The 21,351-nt window shown below is 36.5% G+C and overlaps 1 protein-coding gene across 50 annotated transcripts in view; it reads left to right on the top strand.

The window, feature by feature from the left end:
• The window catches only part of CSPP1 (centrosome and spindle pole associated protein 1), a 125,284-nt gene that overhangs the window by 55,516 nt on the left and 48,417 nt on the right, over positions 1 to 21,351 (top strand). For 44 of the 50 annotated variants that reach the window (XM_085022235.1, XM_085022240.1, XM_085022224.1 and 41 more), the window contains 6 exons: positions 610 to 667; positions 3,411 to 3,619; positions 5,781 to 5,902; positions 6,237 to 6,315; positions 11,321 to 11,450; positions 13,346 to 13,493. In XM_085022235.1, the coding sequence (XP_084878361.1) occupies positions 610 to 667; positions 3,411 to 3,619; positions 5,781 to 5,902; positions 6,237 to 6,315; positions 11,321 to 11,450; positions 13,346 to 13,493 (746 nt within the window). The remainder of the gene's footprint in view (positions 1 to 609; positions 668 to 3,410; positions 3,620 to 5,780; positions 5,903 to 6,236; positions 6,316 to 11,320; positions 11,451 to 13,345; positions 13,494 to 21,351) is intronic. The other 6 variants (XM_085022246.1, XM_021089276.2, XM_085022245.1 and 3 more) reach the window with 1 other exon arrangement.

Below are 21,351 nucleotides of genomic sequence, written 5' to 3'. Positions count from 1 at the left end.
TTATAGTGTATACAAATCTTAGAGTTTGTAATCTTTCATGAAGAAATACCTGTGCTGTGTTAATTCCAGTTTAAAATTAGGGGTAGATATCTTGGTCTAGAGAATTTGAGACCTGTTGTCTTTTAGTTTTGTTTTTATCCCCTCTGTTTTAGAGGAAGCTAATATCTACTGTCTGATATTAACCATCTTTACCATTATTTTCTTAAAAATTCATATTGGAAAGCATGATACTAATTTTTAATTTTTATGCCCTTTTTTTGTGAATTGAAGATATTCATGTACCCCCCCAAAAAAGTTTTTTGTTTCAAAAGTAAAGATTATGTTTTTCTTCTTTACTTTATTCTGTGTAAATTTGCTTAGGCTTTGATGTATCCCAGACACTGGTTTAGAGATCCTTATTCCAAGTCAGTTTACATGTGAATACTAGTTTGCTTTGCACCAAATCAGAAAATTGAGTTTTTAGAGTCATTTAAGGCTTTAATTCAGTTAAAGGAATTATTTGTTTTTGGAGATGTTATTGCATGGACTTTGTGTGTACCTTTGTTTCAGTAATGATTTTGATCATGTTTATTATAACTTTTTAATATGTAAAACTTTAATTTTGTTTAGAGAAAAAGATTTGGATCTCAGGGTTGCAGCTTCTGGAGCACGAGACCCTGAGAAATCGGTAAGGGTTCCTGCCATCTTTTAATGTTTAATCTTTCATTTAAATCAGCCTCAAACATAGTAGCAGGTGGAAATAGAAGATATTGGGGGAAATGTAAGAATAGACCAGTTTGAACAATAATAAATCAAATTCATTTCTCATAAAACATAAAGTCCTAACTCAAGTTAATTTTTCCTTTTTCATGAGTGTATTTTAAAAATTTCTTATAAATTAATTCTTTCACTTTATGTACATACACTAGTCCATGAGAAAGTTATTTGTTTAATTTACGATAGAGGTTAATGTTTTTCTTCAGTATACCTTGACCGTTTTTTCTTGAACGGACTTCCAAACGAATTGAAATTTGTAATTCTACTCTTTGAGCAGTTTAGTGATTTTTATTTACTGTAAATCTAGAGGTAATAACCTTATTTTTACTTTTAATTTTTCAATTCTCATAATTGGAATGAATTACACACATCATTACAGTTAAGTAAGGAGAAGGTTTTAATTGATTACTCTTCTCAAGATGTATTTTTTTTTAATTGGGTGTGTAGAATTTATTTGCTAAGACAAGTTTTTGTTTCATCTTTAATGATTAAAAAACTTTAATTTCATTGAAAATTTCATTAAAAAATTCATTCTTAAAAAGAATACAGCAACTTAAGGAGTTCCCACTGTGGCTCAGTTTGTTAAGAATCTGACTGCAGTGGCTCAGGTTGCAGCAGAAATGCAGGCTAGATCCCCAGCCCAGTACAGTGGGTTAAAGATGCAGTGTTGACATAGCTGTGGTATAGGTCACAACTGCAGCTCAGATTTGATCCCTGGCTCAAGAACTTGCATATACCATGGGTGCAACCATAAGGAAAAAAGAATACAACTTAAAATTATTCAGCCATAGGCACCTTTTGTCTTACTTTTTTTTTTAGAGCCGTACCGTGGCATATGGAGGTCCCCAGGCTAGGAGTCCATTCAGAGCTGTAGCTGCTGGCTTATGCCACAGTCACAGCACCACAGCTTACGGTCCTTAACCCACTGAGCGAGGCCAGGGATCGAACCCGCAACCTCATGGTCCCTAGTCGGATTCATTTCTTTTTTTTTTTTTTTTTTTTTTTTTTTTGTCTTTTTGCTATTTCTTTGGGCCGCTCCCGTGGCATATGGAGGTTCCAGGCTAGGGGTCTAATCAGAGCTGTAGCCACCAGCCTACGCCAGAGCCACAGCAACGCAGGATCCGAGCTGAGTCTGCAACCTACACCACAGCTCACGGCAACGCCGGATCATTAACCCACTGAGCAAGGGCAGGGACCGAACCGCAACCTCATGGTTCCTAGTCGGATTCGTTAACCACTGCGCCACGACGGGAACTCCCTGGATTCATTTCTGCTGCGCCACGACGGGAACTTGTGTCTTACTTTTTTTATGCTAAGTATATATCCTGTGTATTATCCATTTTAAAAAGTTTAATACTGCACCAGCATCACTCCCAGTGTGCTTTTTGACTGCTCATAGAGTAAGACATTTAGATTAATCTGGGGAATCATTCTTGAGCAATTAAACATGCTGGGGAAAAAAAAGGATAAATTCCAAAGCTGAATATATTTCCTCTATCAATAAATACCTTTGAAATAGTTTTGACAATCAAAAATTTCCTTTTAAAATCTTGAACTTTTTAATGTAATATGGTGGCATGTTAAACCCTGCATTTATAGTTACCTTAGTGTTTGACAGACCTTATTTATATTTGAAATAACCTTTAGGGTGTCCAGTTTGCTTTATGAGAATAAATAAATAAAAATATTAGATGTAATAGTTAGACCATTACTTTCGGGTTTACTTCTGATGTACAAATTTTAGAAAAGGACACATAAATAATGTTCTAGAGCAGAGGTCGGCAAACTATATAGCCTGTGGCCAAATCCAGTTGCTGCCTAGTTGTGTAAATAAAGTTTTTTTTTTTTTTTTAAATTACTTTTTTTTTTTTTTTTTTTTTTTTTTTGTCTTTTTGTCTTTTGTTGTTGTTGTTGTTGTTGCTATTTCTTGGGCCGCTCCTGCGGCATATGGAGGTTCCCAGGCTAGGGGTTGAATCGGAGCTGTAGCCACCGGCCTACGCCAGAGCCACAGCAACGCAGGATCCGAGCCGCGTCTGCAACCTACACCACAGCTCACGGCAACGCCAGATCGTTAACCCACTGAGCAAGGGCAGGGACCGAACCCGCAACCTCATGGTTCCTAGTCGGATTCGTTAACCACTGCGCCACGACGGGAACTCCTAAATAAAGTTTTATTGCCACACACGCTTGCTCATTTTCTTACGTATTGTTTTGGGCTACTTTAGTAGTGGAAGAGACCACATGGCCTCCAAAGCTAGATATATTTACTAGCTGGCTCTTTATGGAAAATGTTTGCTGACTCTGTTCTGAAGAATGCTTTGATGTTAGAATACTTTGATGGCAGTTGGGTAATGAAACAGCATAGTGTTGCAGCATAATACAGTTTTATATTTAGAATTAATATCTGGTTCTAGTCTTTGCTTGATTATTATTTATTAATGGTGAGACCTTAGGTGATTTATGTACTTTCAGGGAGCCTCAGTTACCCATTTTATGAAGTAAGAATTGGATTTTCAAAATCTTTTATAGCTTTAAACTTCTGTTATTCTAACATAACTGCCTGCTGGCAGTCTGGGATAGAGATTCTTTTAAGGTCCTTTCCACCTTTAAATTTATGATTATATGTAACAAACAGATTTTTTTCTTTATTTTAGCCTGATAGACTAAAGCAGTTTAGTGTGGCACCGAGACACTTTGAAGAGATGATACCTCCTGAAAGACCCAGAGTAGCTTTCCAGACACCTCTCCCTCCTTTATCTGCCCCGCCTGTCCCACCTGCCCCATCAGTTTACTCCATCCCATCTCAAAAGGAAGATTTGCACGATGGACTCAGCAGCACCCTTGGTGAAATGGTGCCTCCCAGGTGCTTGTTTAAAATGTTTTGTATTTGGGAATTAGGTAAGGTATCACTGTATTTTATAAATGGAAGGATTTACTAAAGCAGGTAATGTTATCCTTCAGAGATTTTTGTACAATTAACAACTTTTGTCAAATAATTTCTGTTGGAAGTTGTTTTCGTTGTTGATCTTTTCTCTGTTACTGTAAAAACAAAGGAAATCCTCATAACATTCTCTTCTTGTTAGGTGCTTCAGTGTTTTTAAAAAGAATAACTAAGTACATTTAGTATTTCATTTTAGGTCATATTCTAGAATATCTATTTTTAATATCTTTAAATAACATAATACCTAGACATTTTCAATTTTGTAATTTCCACTTGGCAAATATTGAATACTTCCTTCAGTTAATGGAGAAAAATTTTCTAATGTGACTGTTTTTTATATATATATATATATATATATATATATATATACATGTATATATATATATTACTTTATTTTCATTTCTATTTACTTCAACTCTTTCTCTGTGATTACTTAAGGCTCTGCAGCTGAAGTACCTGAAATAAAGTGTTGAGATTATAAAACCTGTAATTTAATTATTAGGATAAAGATTTGTTTCCATAGGTGAAAGACATTGTGTTATTCTGGATTAAACATAAAGAAAATCCTGTTAACATTGATATTTTCTGGGTTATATGTTCTTCTCTTTCTAGGATTTTAGCTTATTTTTTGCTTACTCTTAATGTATTAATTGTAACATTGCGTTTAATCAGGTTTTTCTCCTTTTTAACATTGATGTTTTCTGGGGTGAAATTCTTTCACTAGGACTTGGTATTTTATTTATTGCTAACAAATTATGGGAATGTGCTTATTGTATTTATCTGGTGTTTTGTTTGTTTCATGTAATGGCTTCCTGATTCAAAAGACTAGATGGTATTGGAATTATAGAGTATGGTATGATGGTCTCGGCATTGATTTAGGGATTTAAATGATTAGCTTCACTGTCTGAATTTTGAGTTAACTACACTTTTATTGAACTTCAATTTTCTCATTTGTGGAAGTGGAATAGTAGTATATGTATGAATATGTTTTTAAATCTACAGTTACAGGGTTATTGTGAGGATTAAATCTTGTATAAATCTCTATAAAAATTTAAGATTTAATGGTATTGACAGTTCCCTTTAGAGTAATTTTTCAGCTGCTTTGTTGACGTATCTATGGAGTCAGGATAGTAGGGTTAGACACATTGAATAATTAGTAAATGTAAAAAAAAATAGTCATGAGTGAAGAGAATGTTAATGCTTTCTTAGCTCTTCAGAATTATTTTGAAGTATACAATGGAGAACCTAAGAAACAAAAGTGAAAACTTTCTAGATGCTTCATGCTTCATTTCTCTTCCTGTTCATCAAAAGGAATTTGCCATTTTCATTTTAACTATCGGAAAATATTGACTTGGTGGAAATACAGATACTTCCAAATCATTAATGAAGTGCTGATGTAGAGCTTTTCAGATGTTTTAACTTTATGAAATGCTGGAAATTATGTCTAAAAATTACTCTTGATATTTAAGTGGTTTCTTTTTCAACATTATGGTTTACTTCCTTTGAAAGAACAATACATTTTTAGAGTTAAAAAAATATACTTTTCTCCCAGTCAAATGGAACCCTTTTGTAATCCCTTTCTGTACCTCTTTGCTGTTTCTTCCTATACTATCCTTCGCTGTGACTAACTAGCTGAGGCATTGCCTTTCCTAGAAAACCTTCCTTATGCTTTTCTCCTCTTACCTGTGTGATTTTCAGTGTTACTGCTCCCTGTCCTATAACCTCCGTGTCTAACTGTGTTGTTTCCTTCACTAGACCCTGCTGGGATGTCTGCTTATTTCTGTTTTATTCCTGAGGGACAGAGACCATGTTTGTTCAATACTGACAGATAGTGACAAATTAGATATTAATTGGTTGAATATTATCCAAAGTTTTTGTCTTAACCTAAGTGTAGTACCTTAAATTTTGAAATTTTATACATTTTTTGAATTATAATTTTAGTTAAGAGGTTGAAGCAAGATGGTGGCTTTTCCTAAAGCAGCAATTAGATTTTCAGTAAGATTTTTGCAAAAGAGTAATATCTTGATTTAAAAAAATTTGCAATGAAATATGAGAAGAATTTCCCAATTTTCTTTTGACATAGGATTGCACCTCTGCCTCCACCTCCCCTACTACCACCTTTGGCTACCAACTATCGAACTCCTTATGATGATGCCTACTATTTTTATGGGGCCAGGAATACTTTGGATCCCAGTCTTGCTTATTGTAAGTGATCTATAGAGTAAACATTATTTTCCAGTGATTCAATCAGGAAAATTGGTTTTTGTGCAAGTGTAAATATATACATGAGAAAAGGCACAGCTTTACTTAATTCACATGTATTTATTGATGCTCTATTTTAAAACTTAGTTAAAATTCATAGTTATTTGCTTTTTATCTAGGTTTAGGAAATAACTAATTTATGTTTTCTCGCATTATTCTTTGCTAACTCCTAACTCAGAAGGAAATGGAGATTTTTTTTCCTTAGGTAACATTATTCCTTTAGGGATAAAATGTTAATAAGTGGGTCTCTGAAATACATGTGTTTATTTCTTTTAAGATGGTTCAGGAATGATGGGAGTACAACCTGCAGCTTATGTTAGTGCTCCTGTCACCCACCAGCCAGCTCCGCCTATTGCGTAAGTGGTTAGTTAAAATAATAATTTGTTGCATGATTAATTTGTCTTCCATAGAACTTGTATTATTCAATGAATTCTTTTCACCAGCCCCCTCACCCCCTTTTCCTCTAGCAACCACCAGTTTGTTCTCTGTGTTTATAAATCTGTTTGTTTTGTTCATTTGTTTTGTTTTTTAGATTCCACATGTAAGTGCAATTGTAAAGTATTTGTCTTTCTCTGTCTGACTTACTTTACTGTAATAACCTCTAGGTCATCCATGTTATCACACACGGCAAGGTCTCATTCTTTTTATGGCTGAGTGGTAGTCCACTGTATAAATACACCATATCTTTTCTCTCCATTGATCTAACAATGAGCATTTAGGTTGCTTCCATATTTGGCTATTGTAAATAATGCTGCAGTGAACATAGCAATGCCAGTATCTTTTCAAGTTAATGGGGTTTTTATTGATAAGTACCCATAAGTGGAATTGCCAGATTGTATGGTAGGGTTCTATTTTTAATTTGTTGAGGAACCTCCATACTGTTTCTCAGAGTGGCTGCACCAGTATACACTCCTACCACAGTGCATGAGGGTACTCTTTTCTCTACATCCTTACCAACATTTTTTATTTGTCGTCTTATTGATAATGGTGATTCTGATGGATGTGAGGTGATCTCATGGTTTTGATATGCATTCCCCTGATAGTGATGTAGTAAATCTATCCAGGTGTCTATTGGCCATGTGTCTTCCTTGGAAAAATGTCTATTTCCATATGTTTTACTACTTTAACACAACTTAATTCACAGGTGGAAATGGTGTAGGAAAGAGGCTTGTAAATATGCCGTTCATATCCCCAAGTCTGTGTTCACTGATTGGTAACTTATACCTTAGAATTTTTATTGTCCTAAATTGGATATACATTTACTTTAAAAAAATGGTAATAATAGCATTTTCAATTTACCGGGTACCTAGTATGTGCCGCTATCGTGTGAGTCTCTTTATATACATTATATCTGTCAGTATTTGCAATTGAAGAAATTGAGACTTGGCTATGTAAAGTGACTTGGATAAATCCTCGGCCAATAACCATGAAGACGGAAATCTAAAGTAGTTTTGTCTGGCTTCAAAGCCTTAACTCTTTGCATTATGTCCTTCTGGTTCCCACACTGAGACTCCTTTTTTGATTAGAAGAAATGGTAGTTTATAGATCCTCACATTCTATCAGTTTTAATTGAATGAGCACTTAAATTTCTGGAAGTAATCAGTATTCTGCTCAAGCCACACTTTAGAAAGTGGATCAAACTTACAATGTAATGACAATGTAATGATTTTTGATAACTGAAGAACTTATAATTATTTGATAAATAGATATTTTTATTTTATAAACCAAAATTTGTCACCAATATAAAGTACTATCTTTACAATGGGCAAGATCTACACAGAACTAACATATAGAAATTTAAGGTTGAAAAGGATCTTTTTGATTTCTTTTTCTTTTTTTTTTTTTTTTTTTTTCCCACTGTACAGCAAGGGGGTCAGGTTATCCTTACATGTATACATTACAATTACAGTTTTTCCCCCACCCTTTCTTCTGTTGCAACATGAGTATCTAGACATAGTTCTCAATGCTATTCAGCAGGATCTCCTTGTAAATCTATTCTAAGTTGTGTCTGATAAGCCCAAGCTCCCGATCCCTCCCACTCCCTCCCCCTCCCATCAGGCAACCACAAGTCTCTTCTCCAAGTCCATGATTTTCTTTTCTGAGGAGATGTTCATTTGTGCTGGATATTAGATTCCAGTTATAAGTGACATCATATGGTATTTGTCTTTGTCTTTCTGGCTCATTTCACTCAGTATGAGATTCTCTAGTTCCATCCATGTTGCTGCAAATGGCATTATGTCATTCTTTTTTATGGCTGAGTAGTATTCCATTGTGTATATATACCACATCTTCCGAATCCAATCATCTGTCGATGGACATTTGGGTTGATTTCTTAATATGAGGTGTGGTAGTTTCAAAGACTGTGAATTCCTTGAAACGGTATGCATCATTTTTGTATATACATGTTTCTGCAGTGAAAGTAGATCATTTTTATCAATTCCTCAAAGGGATGTGGGCAGGACTCCCCTCCCAAAGATTGGGAGATACCATTAATGGACACCCTTGGTTAACTGAAGCCTGCATTATCTCTTGTGACTTTGACAGTGACATCCACTCCTCCATCTTTGATGTTAGCATTGTCCTCAGTAACCACTTTGTCATGTTCATTTCTCAACAAGGAAATAAACTTGACTGCTATGTCTGTTTGATGCACCTCCTAGTCTGTATAATTTTTAAGAAGTATGAGCCCCAGATGACCAGGGACAAGTGAAAAAAGGAAGAGCGGAAACAGGAAGATAAGCCTTCAGTTACTGGGGAATCATTGCTCTGATTTGACCCGGCACTTAGAACCTTTCACCTTTGACACAATTCCCATCCCAAGCCTCCCTAAACAGGGCAAGGTTTTAGAGATTTTATTAGTCTTATACCATCAATACCATCAACAAAATCTATGACTTAATGAAAAAAAGAGAAGAATATGTATAAGTTTATGTATTTTTTCCATTTATTTTCATTTTTGAATGCTGATTGTCTTTGCTCACAGTATTATGTGCTTTCTTTCTGTATGCTTTTGAAAATATAGTTCTTGGAAGTTCTTTGACAGTGAACTTCCTGTTGTGGTACAGTGGAAACAAATCTGACTAATATCCATGAGGATGCGGGTTCAATACCTGGGCTCGCTCAGTGGGTTGCGGATCTGGTGTTGCCTTGAGCTGTGGTATAGATGTGGCTCAGATCCCATGCTGCTGTGGCATAGGCCAGTAGTTGCAGCTCTGATTTGACCCCTAGCCTGGGAACTTCCATATGCTGCAGGTGCGACCCTAACAAGCAAAAAAAAAAAAAAAAAAAAAAAGAGAGAGAGAGAGACTGTAGTTCTTGAAATGTGGAAGCAGTATCACTCTTTAAGCAAAAGTGATTGAAAAATTGATGAGAGACAGACTAATAGGATGTTACGTATTTGTTTAATGAAGGAGGGTAAAAGTAAAATTAGTACAAGGATTGTTAATAAAGCTACCAGTGTCTAACTAACAAAAAGAGAGATTTCCAAAGCAGTTGGTAAAGTAGAAAGTGAAGATGAGGAACTTTCAATGTTTTACAATGGAAAATGCAAAGTTCACACACAAAAATCATAAAATATGCAAGAAAATAAACCATGAATGGGAATAGGCTTGCCAAAAAAGAATGGCAGAGATCTCGGATTAGAAATCATTAGACAAAATATAAAATGGTCACATTGATTATGTTTGTATCAGGGCATAAGAAACTCTGAAGAATGACTGGTCAGATTTGGAATACAACTAACTAGATATTTTAGTAAACTTTTTAAATAGTTGTGAGTTGTAACTCAGTGGTTGAGCCTTAAGAGCAGATTTGACGTATCTCAAATGAGGATTAATGAGATAGAATAGTGGTTTTCAAATGTGGTCTCCAGGGTAGCAGCATTATGGAACATTCTAAAAACACAAAACTCTCAGTTTTCAATCCCACCTGTGAGTCAGAAACTCCATGTGGGGCCCAACAGTTCATTTCAACAAGCTTTCCTAAAGGTGTTCTCTAAAGTTTGAGAACTTATGAACTGGTACACCTGAAAAAATCATCCAAAACAGGGAGGAAAAGACGTAGAAAATATGAAAAGAGGGAAAAAATTATGGAGCTAAAAAGGGGTAAGTGTATTTAGAATTCCAGAAAAAGTGAGAGAATGAGACAGAAGTATTTGAAGAGATGATATCTTAAAATTTTCTACAATTGATAAAAGGCCCTAATCTCTAGAGTAGACGCTTAATACCTCTCAAACATAATAAATGAAAGAATTCCATAACAAGACAATCATAGCAAAACTTCAGAACACAAATGAAATACAGAGGAACTTAAAATTAGCCAGAGAGAAAAGATACTGCTTGCAAAGGAATGCCAGGAAGGAATTCAAAAGGCAGCTATAGATACTATCAATTTGTTGAGATGACTTTATACTTAGCAAAATTATTTTTCATGAATGAGATTGAAATAAAAGTATTTTAAGAGAAACAGCTGAATTTACCACTAGCAGACCATTGGTAAGTAAAATTCTAAATGGGAAGGAAGGTTGCAGAGGGAAGGTCCGAGTTGCATGAAAGAGTAGGAAGAAAACAGTGTGATATATATGTAGATGGAAGTAAATAAATATGGTAAAATTATTATGGGTTCAAAAGTGAGTAAAATTAAGAGTAATAGGAATAGCATGTAATTTGGAAAGAGTTTAACGAAGTTAACGTGTTTAAAAATCTTTGTATCGGAGTTCCCGTCATGGCTCAGGGGTTAACGAATCCGACTAGGAACCATGAGGTTGCGGGTTCCGATCCCTGGCCTTGCTCAGTGGGTTAAGGATCCGGTGTTGCCGTGAGCTGCGGTGTAGGTCACAGACAAGGCTCTGATCCCATGTTGCTGTGGCTCTGGCATAGCCCAGTGGCTACAGCTCTGATTCGACTGCTAGCCTGGGAACCTCCATATGCCACGGGAGCGGCCCAAGAAATGGCAAAAAGACAAAAACAAAACAAAAAAGCTTTGTATCATTTGGAAACATGGTAAAGATTTGATCAACTTTAGTTTTTGTATGGATATTGTATTTCCAGGGCTGCACCTGCGGCATATGGAGGTTCCCAGGCTAGGGGTTGAATCGGAGCTGTAGCTGCCAGCCCACGCCACAGGCACAGCAACTTGGAATCCAGGCTGTGTCTGCGACCTACACCACAGGTCATGGCAATGCCGGATCCTTTACCCACTGAGCAAGGCCAGGAATTGAACCTGAGTCCTCATGCATGCTAGTCAGATTTGTTTCCGCTGAGCCACGGTGGGAACTCCTGTCCTGCTATTTGAAAAGACTGTTGTGTTTTCTCTTGTTTTGTCATAAATGAATTTAGATTATTAATTGTATATTTGATATAGGAGTACAGTTGGACAGAATGAACTGAAAATTACAAGTGATCGAGCAGTAAATTCAGGGTTGTTTTTTGAAGATAAACCAAAGCCTTCGAAACAGTCACTTCAGTCTTACCAAGAAGCTTTGCAGCAGCAGGTATTCATTCATTTATTCATTTGTCATTCATTCATCTAATGTTGAGCATCTTATATGTTAGGACAGTGTTCCCTTAAAACTCTAATGTGGCAAAGGAGAAAAAATGCTAGTTATTTATGATTCATTGTGGTAAGTTTTGATGTAGATAGACTGAAATGCATGAGATAGGAAGAATAATTGCTTGGACTGTTAGGAGGGCTTCACATGGTTGATAATATTTGAGTTGCATGTTACACAGTGAATAAATTTGAAATCCCTGGTGTATTTAGGGAGTGGAATTGATGTATGAGAAATGTTAGATTGTGCTGATTGTGAAGGATAGCTAATAAGGGGTTTTCAGTTTCATCTTGTTCTATACAGCCAAAGGGAGGAAATTTTAAGCCAAAGAATGAAAGAAGTAGTTGATGCGAGCCAGTTCCATTTTTAGGAAGATAGGTGATTGTGACGTAGACAGTTGGAAAGAGAAGTGGCAGAGAAACCTTTTAGTAAAACTGAGGTAGTCCAGCCAGGAGGTGACAAGGCCCTGCACCAGGTGGGAAAGGTGGGGAGGCCCCAAGAGACAGTTCTGGGGTTTCATTGTAGAATGTACATTTAGAGAGTAAGGGCTCGAAGGTGATTCTGAGGTGTCATAATCTAAGAGAATAATGAGGCTGTGAACTAGGATAAGGGGAAAGAGATGGGACGCTTGGGGGAGGAGGATAATGTTCTATTGTGGTTTGTAATGTTTGAAGAGAGATTACTTGAGAGTAACGGTATCAAATATACATGTTTTGGGGGGGCGGAATACTCACCTCTTTTCCAGAGGAAACCCTGTAACTCTAGGTTTAGGTTCACCGGAGATACTTTTCTACAAAGTTTCACTTGGGTTTCCTTGAACCTTCCTTTTGTTGAGTTTTCTACATTGGGCAATCTCCTTGAAAGGTACATTTTTTTTTAAAAAAAAATAATTTTTTGTTTGTTAGGATTCTATAAACAAAAGCCTGTATTTATCTCTCTGTTCTCAAGTGAGCATATTAAAAATGTCACTGACAAAACTAGAGTTCCTAACTCTAGAATTTTATTTATGGGATGTCTTCCTTGGCTTTCCTGGCGTAGCTTAACTTTTTGATGGTTATGATTTTAAAAGTAACTTTCCAAAATGTAGCTATTTATTCATTGCCTATCTGTATGTCTTTAGAGACCAATCCAGTGCTTATACTTGAAATGATAAGACTGTGTTTTGTATGCTTTCATAAAGTGTACTTAAATAGCCCTGCATTCTTCAAAGTGTTTTGAACCTTTAGTATCTTTTTCTTCTTTTTTTTTGTCCTTGCCTGTGCATATGAAAGTTCCTGGGTCAGGGATTGAACCTGAGCCATGGCAATGACAATGCTGAGTCCTTAACCACTAGGCCACCAGGAAACTCCTTTGTTTATTTTAAAACCTTCAACATCTTTGAATTCTGGGAATGGAGTATTCCCAGGGTAGTATGGGTATGATAAGATGTAGGGAGTCGTTGGCCCAGGCCTCATGAGTGTGGAGTAGTTTGTGACTGGCCAAATTCCATGAAAGGATAGATTTAAAGGAAAGTAGGGAGATTCCATTGAAGCTGGTGAGGTTAGGGAGGGAATGGCTCATGTGGAAGTTGGAGGTGAGAAGGAGGAGTTGGTTTAGTCCAAAATGGCATCAGTGGCTGGAAAGGACCCAAGTGACATGAAGTGAGAGAGTACTACCTGTATATTGCAGCTGTTGAGGTGTTTTTAAAGTGTATTTTTGATATTAAATTTTATAGTGAAGCATACTGAAAAAAAACCCACTTTCTCTAATAAGGAAATACAATAAAATCTTATATTAAAATTAACTTTTTGTATCAGAATACTTAGCACTTAATATGACTGTTTCTTAATGTTATCAAGATTCGGGAAAGAGAAGAAAGAAGAAGGAAAGAACGCGAAGAAAAAGAAGAATACGAAGCTAAACTAGAAGCTGAAATGAGAAGTTATAACCCCTGGGGTAAAGGTGGAGGTGGTGCTCCTCTGAGAGACACGAAAGGAAATCTGATAAGTATGTCATTTCCCTTGATCTGTTGTTTTCTAAAGAAACTAAGTTTAACTTTTTCAAAGAATAAGGAGTAGAAAGAAGTGGGAATCCTAGTCTGCAAGGCAAGGTCTGTTTTTATGTAGCTTAATGCAAAAGAGATGTTTTGATAGTAAACACAATGACAGGTTAAGAAGCCTCTCTTCTTCAGATTCATTTATTACAAAATTTTCATTCTCTAATGATAATAACTCAGTTAGTCAATGTTGGCAAGTTTTTACCCAAACTAGTAGTTAGAAGTTTCAAAAAATTTCTAGTAAAAATAATAAAACCCTATTGCAAGTTTTTTTGTTTGTTTGTTTGTTTTTTTGTTTAATTAGACATTTTAAAAGATAGAGACAGAGAGAGACACAGAGAGAAATGTAGGTAGAAAGGAAAGTTGCTTTTAACCAGACTGCCTCATCTGGGAGACGGTGGACCCATTGTCCCTGCCCTTCCAAAATCTCCTTCAAAGATTTTGCTTGGACATGAAAGCTTTTAAAGGGAAAAAGGGAAGCGATCTTAGTCAGTTATTGAATTTGGAGGTCAGAGTGTGCAGGCTTGTTGACTTGTGGTTTTTATTTTCTTAATTTTTTTTTTTTGGCTTTTTGCCATTTCTAGGGCCGCTCCCGCAGCATATGGAGGTTCCCAGGCCAGGGGTCTAATCGGAGCTGTAGCTGTCGGCCTACACCAGAGCCACAGCAACGCGGGATCCGAGCCACATCTGGAACCTGCACCACAGCTCACAGCAACGCCGGATCCTTAACCCACTGAGCAAGGCCAGGGACCGAACCCGCAACCTCATGGTTCCTAGTCGGATTTGTTAACCCCTGAGCCACGACGGGAACTCCCACTTGTGATTTTTCTTTAGATGCCATCTAGTTCACACAGTTTGTTCATGGGATTACTGAAAGGGAAGCTGGGGAAGAGATCTGGTCATCTATTAATTACTCTTCTTCATTTTTATTTCTTTGATATACGGAAAGAACCAAGTTAGGCAAGATATTGTGTGGTCAGAGATTTGAAAGGTGTGGTAGGACCTGAGATGAGTAGAGCATGGGGGTGCCTGGTTTAAGGTTAGTAACAAGATAAAGGGGCCTTTTGCAGAGAACCCTTTCCTGCAAAGAGCTCTTTCCTGCCCAAAGCTGCTTACATTATGTTAATTCATATATGCCTTATACTTGCACAATGCAAGACTCCTTTGAAAAATAAAGACCTGGTCTCAGAAATTTTCTGGCGGGTTGTAGAATTATGTTGATTTATCTTTCATTTATGTACTTTTAAAATGTTCAGTCTAGAAATCTCACAACAAGCACTTTAACATGAATTTTTATACAAACTTATTCTATACTTGGGATGGTCTTTGATTAGCTTTTAGCTAAGAATAAAAGTAGAGGAAGATAGTGGGTTTTTGAAAATTGTGTAATTTGAAATGGGACATGAATAATTAGAAACCTATTAAAGTGGTAAAAATGTAAATTTCATGTTCTTAAGGTATATGTATTGCTGTAGGAATAGTTGAGTGATAAAATCAGAAGATTTTGGGAGGCATTGAGTTATTAAGTATTATGCCTTTGATTCTTTGCTAAAGATGGATTTTTAAAAAAGATTTAAGGCCCACTTAAAATTAATAACATAACTCTTTTCTTTCTCGAAGGATTTATGCCTATCCTGTCTTCACAGAATAAATACTTTGTTTTGAAGACTAGAACTCTTACTCTATAGATGAGGTTTTAGGCGATACATAGATAAACATTTATTTTTAAAGTTAAATGTTTATTTGGCTATATATTAGAAAAGCATTAGTTTTATAGATAGTGCTATAACCATTTCCTATGAAAGTGAAGGCATTTATTGAAAAATGCTCTAACAAACAGCCGCCAGTTCTCAGAGTCTTAAGGCTTAAGGAGGTGTAAGTTCTCACTTAGGTCACATTCTGATGCCATTTGAATGGTTCTCCTCCAAGAAGTGACTTGGGAAACCAGCCACTCCCATTGTGTCACTCCTCTGTTTTGGAGATCTCTGCTTTTGTCCATACAGATGTGGTCCAGAGGGTAGGAGAACAAGTTGAAAATTTTGTTAGGGCTTGGCCTGAAAATGGAGGAGTATTATTTTTGTCTTTGTTCCATTGTTCAGACCTAGCATTGTTATAAGATTCTATTCTAACTGCTTGGGAGGCTAGGAAGTTTAGGTTTCTTTATACTCAGGAGGAGAATATGAGATTGACAAGCATCTACCCAGTCTTTGCTAGAGTAATGTAAATTGTGATTTGATAAAAACATAACAGTTACCACAAAGGAGGTGCTTATCTAACAGAAACTTACACTGTAATAATTTCCTAGAAGTTTCCAGCTTGCCTCTAAGATTATTTCCAGTTCACACAGTACAGTTACAGTGTTTTACATGCATTTAATTGATGGAAGGGAGTAGGGTAAGTGTGTATTATTGAATGATAAAATATTGTTTTAGGATTCCTTGACCTAACAGGAGTGGAGCAAATTTTTCTGAGATTTTTATTTTAAGTAGTATTGCTTAGTTTGCTTATTTAATGCTACAGTCATGCCATGAAATAGAAAAGATACTATTTTTATCAAATGTAGTGGAACTCTTTTTTTAATGGTATTTTCAAAGAAATAAACTCAACACTTAAAATTGGTTTGTTTTGTATGTGGCTGTTATATTTTAGAGAGAAAGGGAATATAGTTTTTCTGTTATATTTGAAATGTGTAGTGAAGATCAGTGTTGTGCTTTACTTCATGTGATGGCCAAGACCCATGTAACAGAGGTTGTGTTGGATAACTTAAATTCAGTTTCTGGCTTTTCTAATTACTCCTGTTTCATCTTGAATCTTTTATTGTAGAGAAATTAAAGAAAACTGAATGTTCACCATTATCTTAGCTCTCTTTAGGAAAGATGTCTTTATGAAGTAAATTAGTTATTAATAAAATACCAAAATCCGTTACTCATACAGTTGTAACATAGCATCAACCCTTTCAGAGTAAATACCTCTCATTTTGATTATTTGTACACCACTTAAAATGTCTCCTTTCTTAGTTCTTTATTTATTAAAATTCTTTATTCAAGTTCCCATATGTTCTGATACTAACTCACAGACTTTGAAAAACTTATGGTTTCCAAAGGAAACAGTTTGGGAGGGTGGGGGGATGCTTTGGGGGTGTGGGATGGAAATCTTATAAAATTGGATTGTGATGATCATTGTACAACTATAAATGTAATAAATTCATTGAGTGATTAAAAAAAATAAAAAGCACAGGCTGACAAACATGGGGAGGAAAAAAACAGCAACGTTCCCATATGTTCTAGTGTCTTTCGGGGGCGGATGGGTAAACAAACTGTGGTACATCCCTGTGATGGGATGCTACTCAGCATTGAAAAAGAATGAACTATTGATGCACAGAACAATTTGGAAGACTCTCAAAGGAAGTCTTAAGGGACAGAAGCCTTTCTGTAAAGTTTATATACATACGTATTCTCAAAATCACAGAACTGTAGAAATGGAGAACAAATCATTGCTCAGCAAAGATTGTGGCTGAGGAGAGGGAGTAACTATAAAGAGTCAGAATGATGGAGTTTTGGAGCTGATGAAACTGTTGTGTAACCTTAATATGGCGATGTTACATGACTCTGTGTTAAAAATTTTTAAAACTGTACACCAAGAGAAAAAAAGTTAAAAAAAAAAGCTTAACCAATTTGAAAGAGAGCAAAAATATCGCATAGTTCTAATTGATGAATAGCAAGATTTCTTTACATGTATTTAAGTATTTATTTGCCCTAGTTAGATTTATATTTGTTTTTATGCTGTTTATTGATATACAATTTGCATACAATAAAATTCATCCTTTTTTGTGTATTGTTCAATGAGTTTTGATAACTGATTCTGGTAACCATTGCCCCAATCAAAATATAGAACATTTCTAACCTATCCAGCCCTATACCCTTGTTAGCCTCAGAGCTGCTCTCTGGCACAATAGTATTGCCTTTTATGTCTTTTTTTAAACTTAGTATGATATTTTTGGGATTTATCCATGTTGTAATATAGGTCAGTAGTGTATTTTTAAAAATTACTGAATAGTGGAGTTCCCGTCGTGGCTCAGTGGTTAACGAATCCGACTAGGGATCATGAGGGTGCGGGTTCGATCCCTGACCTTGCTCAGTGGGTTAGGATCCGGCGTTGCCATGAGCTGTGGTGTAGGTCTCAGACGAGGCTCGGATCCCGCGTTGCTGTGGCTCTGGTGTAGGCCGGCGGCTACAGCTCCGATTAGACCCCTAGCCTTGGAACCTTCATGTGCCGAGGGTGCAGCCCTAGAAAAGGCAAAAAAAGACCAAAAAAAAAAAAAAAATTACTGAATAGTATTCTGCTTTGGGGAGGTACCCCAATTGTTTATATATTTACCAGTTAATGGACATTTGGATTGTTTACAGTTTGAGGCAATTATGTATAAAGTTATAAACATCCACTTACAGGTCTTTTTGTGAACATGTTTTCATTTCTCTTGGGTAAATGCCTAGGAATGGAATTGCTGGGACATATAGTAAGTGTATGATTAATTTTGTAAGAAACTGCCAGACCATTTTCCAAGTGATTGTGCTATTTTGCATTCCCAGCAGCAAAGCATGAGATTTCCTGTTGTTCTGAATTCTCATTAGCACTTGAAATACCTGTCTTAAAAATTTTAGTCATTCTATTAAGTGTGTAGTGATATTTCATTGTAACTTTTTGTTTTGAAATAATTTGACTTACAGAAGAGTTGCAGAGGTATTACAGAGTACCCTTCACCTAGTTCTCTGATGTTGAATTAAATTGTAGACCTTACTTGGATTTCTCCAGTTTCCCCATAATGTCCTTATTCTGTTCCAGGCTCTAGTCCAGATTCTGTACAGCATTTAGGCCTCATCTGTCTCCTCCATTCTGACAGTTCTTCTGTTTTTCTGTGTCTTTTTTGTTTTTATATATATGTTATATATATATGTTTATATGTATTTTATATATATGCTTTGTTGTGACGTAATTCCCCTATCATATAATTTACCCATTTAAAATATACAATTCAGTAGTTTTTCATATTCATAGAGTTGTGCTAAAATCACATTGTCAATTTTAGAACATTTTTCCATTTTGAATTGACTTGGTACCTTTGTTGTTAACCATGAAATTATTTCCAGACTCTGATTTATGTCCTGTTGATCTAGATGTCTATACATATGCCCTATTACTCTCTTTATTACTGTAGCTTTGTAGTAAGTTTTGTTTTTTTGTTTGTTTTCTTTCTAGGGCTGCACCCGAGGCATATGGAGGTTCCCAGGCTAGGGGTCTTAATCGGAGCAGTAGCTGCTGATCTATGCCACAGCCACAGCCAGATCTGAGCCGCATCTGTGACCTACACCACAACTCACGGCAACACCGGATCCTTAACCCACTGAATGAGGCCAGGGCTCGAACCCGCAACCTCATGGTTCCTAGTTGGATTCTTTTCCCCTGCACCACAACGGGAACTCCTGTAGTAAGTTTTGAAATTGAGAGGTATGAGTCCTTGAACATTGCTCTACTTTTTTCAAGACATTGTTTTGGCAACTTGACTTCTTTTGGCATTTTCATATAGATTTTACTCTGTTTGTCAACCTTAAAAAAAATCACTGTGGGATTTTTCATTGGGATTTCATTAGCTTTAGAGATCAATTATGGGACAGCCTGCATCTTAATTTAACAGTATTGAGTCTTTTGATTCACGGATGTGGAATATTTATCCACGAATTGGTCATAGTTAACTTCTCTTAGCAATATTTTAGTTTTCATATAACATATTTTGTTAATTGTATACTTAGGTATTTAATGTGTTTTGATACTATTTAATTTATTTATTTTTGGCCACACCCACAGCATGTGGAAGTTCCTTAGGCCAGGGATTGAATCCAAACTGCAGGTGAGACCCACCATTGCTGAGGCAATGCCTGATCCTTAACCCAAGCTGGGTATCTTGCCCATGCCTCTGCAGGGACCCCAGCCACTCTGGTTGGATCCTTATCCCACTGCACCACAGTGGGAACTACTGATGCTATATTAAAAGATACATTTTAAAAAGTTTCAGGAGTTCCTGTACTGGCACAGTGGTTAACGAATCCGACTAGGAACCATGAGGTTGCGGGTTCGGTCCCTGCCTTTGCTTAGTGGGCTGATGATCCGGTGTTGCCGTGAGCTGTGGTGTAGGTTGCAGACGCGGCTCGGATCCCGCGTTGCTGTGGCTCTGGCATAGGCTGGCAGCTATAGCTCCGATTCAACCCCTAGCCTGGGAACCTCCATATGCCGCAGGAGCGGCCCAAGAAATAGCAAAAAAAAAAGACAAAAAAAAAAAAGTTTCAGTATCTATTTACTCATTGCTAGTTTGTTGAAACATAGTTGATTTTTGTATATTGTCCTTGTTCAACTCACTCATTAGTTTTAATAGTTTTTTGGGGTAGATTCTTTGGGATTTTCTTATGTAGACAATCATTGTTAGCAGAGTTTTACTTTTTCCTTTCCAATGTGAATGCTTTTTACTTATTTTACTTTCCTTTTCACTGATTAAGAACTTCAGTACAATGTTCTGAAGCATCATGACAGCAGACATTTTTGTCTTATCCCTAATTTTAGGTGGAAAGCTTTCACTCTTTCACTATTAAGACTGATGTTAGCTGTTAGGGTTTTTTTTTTTTCTTTTTTTTAGTGCTGGGGTCGAATTGGAGCTGCAGCTGCCAGCCTGTGCCACAGCCACAGCAATGCAGGGGTCCAAGCCTCATCTGTGACCTATGCCACAGCTTGCAGTGATGCCAGATCCTTAACCCACTGAGCGAGGCCCAGGGATCAAACTAGAATCCTCATGGATCCTAGTTGGATTTTTAACTGCTGAGCCACAACGGGAACTCCCAGAATTTTCTTAATAGGTTTTTGTTTTTTTTTTTTTTTAAATCAGGCCTAGGATATTCTGTTCCTAATCAGAGTTTTCATCATGAGTGTATGTTGAATTTTGTTAACAAAATGTGCTTTTCTACAGTAAGTAAAAGATAATCTCATCTTTCTTTCTAACTCTCTTGACATGTGGTGAATTACTTTGATCTTTTAAATGCTGAACCACTCATATTGGCATAAACCCTTTTTATTCATACTTTACTGTCTTTTTTTACATGTTGTGGAATTTGATTTGCTAATTTCTTTCTTCTTCTTCTTCTTTTTTTTTTTAAAAGCTTTTTTAGGGCCACAGATGTGGCATATGGAAGTTCCCAGGCTAGGGGTCAGACTGAAGCTGTAGCCAATGGCTGCGCCACAGCCACAGCAATGCCAGATCCAAGCCACATCTGTGGCCTATACCACAGCTCAAGGCAACATCAGATCCTTAACCCACTGAGCAAGGCCAGGGATCGAACCTGCTTCCTCATGGATGCTGGTCAGATTTGTTTCTGCTGAGTCACAGTGGGAACTCCCCAGAGCTGTTTCTTTAATATGCTTTTCCACTCATCTTCACATGCAAAGCTCCTGTCCAGTTTCTAAATTCAACCTGTTTTAAATAATGCAACAGGATGTGAGCTTTCCTGATTCTAAAAAGTCACTTTCTCTTTGGTAATATTCATGTGTTATTTGCCATGTTCTACCTGGTATTCTAATTGTGATTCATGTTGAAAATACATCCTTCAATATAACTAGCTTCCTAATAAGCATTTCCTATGTCCAGGTTTAAGTCACTTTCACTGCTGCCGTATTATCTCAGTTTTTTTTTTTTTTTTTTTTAATGGAGAAAAACAGCTTTTTATCTTGTTAAAGCTTTTGAGTTCTATAATCATTCAAGTTAGTTTT

The sequence above is a fragment of the Sus scrofa genome, chromosome 4, assembly GCF_054392235.1.
Source record: "Sus scrofa isolate SSC_HxYL_T2T_F1_AM1 chromosome 4, Sscrofa_HxYL_maternal_Yorkshire_Landrace_v2.0, whole genome shotgun sequence".
Classification (NCBI taxonomy): Eukaryota; Metazoa; Chordata; class Mammalia; order Artiodactyla; family Suidae; genus Sus; species Sus scrofa.
Note: the sequence above shows the minus strand (reverse complement) of the source record. Positions and strands in the feature narration are given on the sequence as shown.